Source organism: Erinaceus europaeus, chromosome 21 (genome assembly GCF_950295315.1).
Source record: "Erinaceus europaeus chromosome 21, mEriEur2.1, whole genome shotgun sequence".
NCBI classification, from domain to species: domain Eukaryota; kingdom Metazoa; phylum Chordata; class Mammalia; order Eulipotyphla; family Erinaceidae; genus Erinaceus; species Erinaceus europaeus.
Window position 1 is genome coordinate 30,073,589 of NC_080182.1, and position 6,000 is coordinate 30,079,588.

At 52.2% G+C, this 6,000-nt stretch overlaps 1 protein-coding gene across 5 annotated transcripts in view; it reads right to left on the reverse strand.

Annotated features, from left to right (window-relative positions):
- The window catches only part of MTMR14 (myotubularin related protein 14), a 41,968-nt gene extending 38,740 nt beyond the window's left edge, over positions 1-3,228 (reverse strand). For 2 of the 5 annotated variants that reach the window (XM_007522271.3, XM_016187786.2), the window contains exons 1-2: positions 2,938-3,228; positions 808-956 (exon numbers count right to left, since the gene is read on the reverse strand). In XM_007522271.3, coding sequence (XP_007522333.1) covers positions 808-956; positions 2,938-3,093 — 305 coding nt within the window. In that variant the 5' untranslated portion in view covers positions 3,094-3,228. Of the gene's footprint in view, positions 1-807; positions 971-2,937 lie in introns of all 5 variants that reach the window. The other 3 variants (XM_007522270.3, XM_016187785.2, XM_060180763.1) reach the window with 2 other exon arrangements.
- Positions 3,229-6,000: the final 2,772 nt, after the last annotated feature.

The following is a 6,000-nucleotide window of genomic DNA, read 5'->3' on the forward strand; positions in this document are numbered from 1 at the left end:
TAAAGATAGACACCTGCAGACCTGCTTTGCTGCTTGCAAAGGGACCCCTTGCAGGTGGGGAGCTGGGGATTCGAACTGAGATCCTTATGCCGGCCCTTGCGCTTTGCGCCATGTGCCCTTAACCCGCTTACAGCTACTTTTCTAAATGGAGCTAGAGACTCACAATGGAAACCAAGTGACAGTGAAGTAAAACTCAGTCAGTAAGCAAATTCAAGCAGCCTGGCTCCAGACCTCAGGCCCAGGCACACTCACAGAGTTTACCCTCTATCTACATTCATTAAAAGCCGACACTGAGGTTCACAGAGGTGAGGTGTAAGGATTGTTTAACAGCACATGGTGCAAAGTGCAAGGACCTGCGTAATGGTTCCAGTTCAAGCCCCCAGCACCCCATCTGCATGCAGGTCGCTTCACAGGCAGTGAATCAGGTCCACAGGTGTCTTTCTCTCTCCCTGTCTTCCCCTCCTCTCTCCATTTCTCTCTGTCCTATCCAACGATGACATCAATTACAACAATAACTATAACAATAAAACAATAAGGGCAACAAAAGGGAATAAATAAATATTTAAAAAAAAACAACACAATGGGAGTGAAACAGACAGCCAGGGCTGTGATGCCCAACTCCTCACTCTATGCCAGGCTGTCCTGCCAGTTAGCAAAGCCTGACTGAAGCAAGCAGAGGTGCCAGTAAGACTCAACACCTGGGGCAAATGAGGGGGCCCCACCCATCTCCCGATGCAGACTTCCTGGCCCAGGGGACTAGAGGTCAAGGCTTTCCCCAGACAAGCATGCTGGTCACATGATGCTCACGTGTCTTTCTCCTTCTCAGAACTCTCGTACTCCAGGAACACGATCCGCTGGGGATAGTGGCCACAGATTTCCCCATTCACATTTTGGATCACACTGTAGCAGTAGTCTCGGCCAAACAGCTCCAGACACCTCTTCTCAATGCGCTCAACCTGCACAGAGGAGCCTGTTCAAAATGCAAATTCCATGTTCCCACCCTCAGCAATTCTAACTCAGCATGGCTAAATAAGGCCAAGTAATCTTTTTGTTTTTGCCTCCAGGGTTATTGCTGGGGCTCAGTGCCGGCACCATGAATCCACTGCTCCTGGAGGTCATTTTCCCCCCTTTGTTGCCCCTGTCGCTGTAGTCTTGCTGTGGTTACCACTGCTACTATTCATGTCATTCAATGTTGGACAGGACAGAGAGAAATGGAGAAAGGAGGGAAAGACAGAGAGGGGGAGAGAAAGATAGACACCTGCAGACCTGCTTCACCACCTGTGAAGAGACTCCCCTGCAGGTGGGGAGCTGGGGGCTTGAACCGGAATCCTTAAGCTGGTCCTTGTGCTTTGTGTCATGTGCGCTTAACCCGCTGTGCTGCCACCGACCCCAATCTTTTTTAGAAAAATGTTGTTACATTTATTGGATAGAGACAGCCATAAATCAAGAGGGAAGGGGGTGAGAGGGAGAGAGAATGAGAGACACCTGCAACACTGCTTCACCACTCGCAAAGCTTTCCCACTGCAGGTGGGGACCAAGGGCTCAAATCTGGGTCCTTGCACATTAAACATGAGCTTAGCCAGGTGTGCCACCGCCTGGCCCTTCCAAGTAATCTTTTACAAGCACCCAGGCAATGCTGGATGGGGTAGCCTCCAAGAGCTCTGAGGAATACTCCTCAGTCTGGAGAGTGAGCAAGTACCACATTGTCCCCCAGATCTCCCCTGGGTCACCCAAGAGACTAGGAAAAGCCACCACCCTGCTAATGTCCCAACACAGTAGTCTCTGCAGCCACACCACAGTTCTGGGAGCCAGGTCGGAACAGGATCCCACCGGAAAACGGGTCCCCGTCGTGCTATCACTGACGGGGAGGGAGAGAAGGCAGGGCCACACCACCAGGTTTCAATAAGGCACTAAAGGGAACCTGGCGGGCGGACCCGAGGGGAAGTGTGTACTGTCCCCCAGATCTGTCCAGAAAAAAAAGGGGCCTGCTCAAGCCACGCTGAGACTTTTTTTCTTTTTTACTTTTTAATTATTTTATTTATTGGATAGAGACAGCTAGAAATCGAGAAGGTGATAAGAGAGGAACAGAGAGAGAGACCTACAGCCCTGCTTCACTTGCAAAGCTTTCCCCCTGTAAGTGGAGGCCGGGGGCTCGGAACTTGGATCCTTGTGCGGTTGTAACATATGCGCTCAACCATGTGCCACCACCCGGCCCCAGCTGAGACTTTCTTTTCTTCTTTTCTTTTTTTAATATTATTTAGTTCTTTATTTATTCCCTTTTGTTGCCCTTGTTGTTTTGTTGTTATTGGATAGGACAAAGAGAAATGGAGAGAACAGAGGAAGACAGAGAGGGGGAGGGAAAGAGACACCTGCAGACCTGCTTCACCGCTTGTGAAGCGACTCCCCCGCAGGTGGGGAGCCGAGGGGGGGGTCGAACCGGGATCCTTACTCCGGTCCTTGCATTTTGCACCGGGGGGGTCGAACCGGGATCCTTACTCCGGTCCTTGCATTTTGCACCACCTGCGCATAACCCACTGCGCTACCGCCTGACTCCGTAGCTGAGACTTTCTAAGGACACCCCAATTCGGTTTCGCTCTGGGTTCCATTCTGACCCACAACTCCAGGCCTTGTACTCTGACCTTTGACCTGAAGGAATCCTCTAGACGTGGGGGCTTCGGTCCAGTGCCCGCTGACCGGGAGTAACCCTGCCCTTCCTAGCTACTCTCTGAGCCCGGCCGCCTGGCATGGATCCCCCGCGCCAACCCCGTTTCAGGCTACAACGGGCGTGCGTCCCGCCTTGCTTCCTTCTGGCCCAAGTTCCTCCTTTTCGGATTTGGAAGCCGGACCCTTACTTTCGCGGTGCACACCCCGGGAACTTCCCCTCGGTCCTCCTGCATCCCTCGGCGTATGCTGTCACCGCCCCGCCCCGGGACCCACCTTGGATCCGCCAGTCCCGCTGCAGTCCTTGGCCCGGTACTGAGTCCGGGAGAACTCCTCCAGCAGCTCCCCGAGCCCCGGCACCTGCGGCGGAGGGCTGCCCGACGAAGACGAGGGTCCAGCCGAGGCGGCGGCGGCTGTCCGAGCACCGGCCATGGCCCAGCCCTGTGGCCCCTCCGCGCCCGCCAGCCCTCAACGCGCCTCTTCCCGGCCCATGGCCCTAGGCACCCTGACTCTCTGCCTGGAACCTGCGAACCGCCCTGGCCGCCGCCTTCACGTCCACTTCCGGACCCGCCCCTCCCCACCGGATGTTTACCTCCGGCCCAGCCAATGGGAGTGCGGAAGTCGCGCCCCGCCCCCGCCACGCCCTCTTGACGCGGAGTGCGCCCAGTGGTCTCGCGGGAGTGGCCGAGTGAGCCGCGCCCCGCCTCGGAGGGTTCCCGCAGGGAAGCCCGCGGCTGTGGGGCCGCAGCTGGGACTCCCTCCCGGGCTGTGACAGCGGCGACACCCGCGAGTCACCGCCCCCAGAGCTTTCCCTCTGTGTCCCAAACCCCCCGGAGCCTCATCGTCACTCTGGCGTCTGCCTTGAGGAGGCTTAAACTCCAGCCTTCAGCCCGCTGGCCTGCCTTCCAACTCGCCCTTCCCCTTATTTATTTATTTATGTAATTTATTCATTCATTCAATATTTATTTGTTCCCCTTTGTTGCTCTTGTTTTTTATTGTTTTTTATATTTATTTTATTTATTCCCTTTTGTTGCCCTTGTTGTTTTATTGTTGTAGTTATTATTGTTGTCGTTGTTGGATAGGACAGAGAGAAATGGAGAGAGGGAGGGGAAGACAGAGAGGAGGAGAGAAAGATAGACACCTGCAGACCTGCTTCACCGCCTGTGAAGCGACTCCCCTGCAGGTGGGGAGCCAGGGTTCGAACCGGGATCCTTATGCCGGTCCTTGTGCTTTGCGCCACCTGCGGTTAACCCGCTGCGCTACAGCCCGACTCCCTGTTTTTTATTGTTGTAGTAGTTATTAATGTTGTCATCGTTGTTGGATAGGACAGAGAGAAATCGAGAGAGGAGGGGAAGACAGAGAGAGGGAGAGAAAGACAGACACCTGCAGACCTGCTTCACCGCCTGTGCAGGTGGAGGGGGGGGTTGAACCAGGATCCTTATGATGGTGTCATGTGCGCTTAACCCGTTTATTTTATTTTTTTAATGTATTCATTTTTAATTAATTTAGTTTTGGTTTTTCTTGCTCAGCTCCGGCTGATGGTGGCGCTGGGAACTGAACCTAGAACCTCAGAGTCACAGGCATGAAAGCCGTTTGTAGAACCATGATGTTGCCTCCCCAAGCCTGTCTCCCTCTTTAAAAACAAATGTTCTGATCTAGGTTCACATACCCTAAAAATTAACCATTTTATGAGAGCTTGTTTGGAGGTTCTAGCAGAGGAGCGCAGCTACTCTTAAACCCGAAGACAGGTCTGAAGAAGGCAGCCCTCTTCCCAGAGGGACCCACGTGCAGGTCAGGGAGGAAGGGGACACCCACCTAGCCAGCCAGATCAGCCCGATCAACCCTGGTGATCAATGGGGTGACAGATGTCACGTCAGGTCGCCCTCACATCCTAAAATTGACTGAAGTAATCCAATAATAATTGACATCTGGGAGTCGGGCAACAGCGCAGCGGGTTAAGCGCAGGTGGCGCAAAGCGCAAGGACCGGCATAAGGATCCTGGTTCCAGGCCCCGGCTCCCCACCTGCAGGGGAGTCGCTTCACAGGTAATGAAGCAGGTCTGCAGGTGTCTGTCTATCTTTCCTCCTCTCTTCCCTTCCTCTCTCCATTTCTTTCTGTCCTATCCAACAACAACGACATCAATAACAACAATAACTACAACAATAAAACAAGGGCAACAAACGGGAATAAGTAAATAATAAAATATTTAAAAATATTTAAAAAATAATTGACATCTGTACTCACACGGTTACATTTTCCCCCTTGTGATGAGAATTTTATGGTTTACTCTCCTCAACTTTCAAATATGCATTACAAATTAACTAGGCACTGTGTTACAGCCTTTTAAGTCATTTTTTTTTTTTCCTCCTCCAGGGTTATTGCTGGGCTCGGTGCCTGCACCATGAATCCACCGCTCCTGGAGGCCATTTTTTTCCCCCTTTTGTTACCCTTGTTGTAACTTCGTTGTGGTTATTATTATTGCCCTTGTTGACGCAATTCGTTGTTGGATAGGACAGAGAGAAATGGAGAGAGGAGGGGAAGACAGAGAAGGGGAGAGAAAGAATGACACCTGCAGACCTGCTTCACCGCCTGTGAAGCGACTCCCCTGCAGGTGGGGGGCCGGGGGCTCGAACCCGGGATCCCTACGTCGGTTCCTGCGCTTTGCGCCACGTGCGCTTAACCCACTGCGCCACCGCCCGACCCCCAAGTCATTTATTTTTTACCTGGAATTTTCTTTTAATCATTGGATCTCCTCTTTCCATTTTGCCCGCGCATATCCCTCCCGCAGCTACCAACCTGCTCTTTAATTCTGCAAACTTACTATTTTGTTGTAGTGTGCATGCTTTTCTAGACTCCTTATATAAACAAGAGCATATAATTGTTATTTTTTGCCTCCAAGGTTTTTTGCTGGGGCTCGGTGCCTACACTATGAATCCACTGCTCCTGGAGGCTATTTTTTCCCTTTTGTTACCCTTGTTGTTTATCGTTGTTGTGGTTATTATTGTTGTTGTTGGATAAGACAGAGAAACCGAGAGAGGAGGGAAAGACAGAGAGGGGGGTAGAGAAAGACAGACACCTGCAAACCTGCTTCACCGCTTGTGAAGTGACCACCCTACAGGTGGGGAGCCAGAGGCTCGAACCGGGATCCATCCGCCAGTCCGTGCGCTTCGCGCCATGTGCGCTAAACAACCTGCTCTACCACCCAGCCGCCGTCTTGTTCTGGTTTTTTTGTTTGTTTGTTTGTTTGTTTTTTTACCAGAGCACTGCTTATGGAGGTGGAAGTGATTGAACCTGGGACCTCAGAGCCTCAAGCATGAAAGTTCTTTGTGGGAGCTGGGC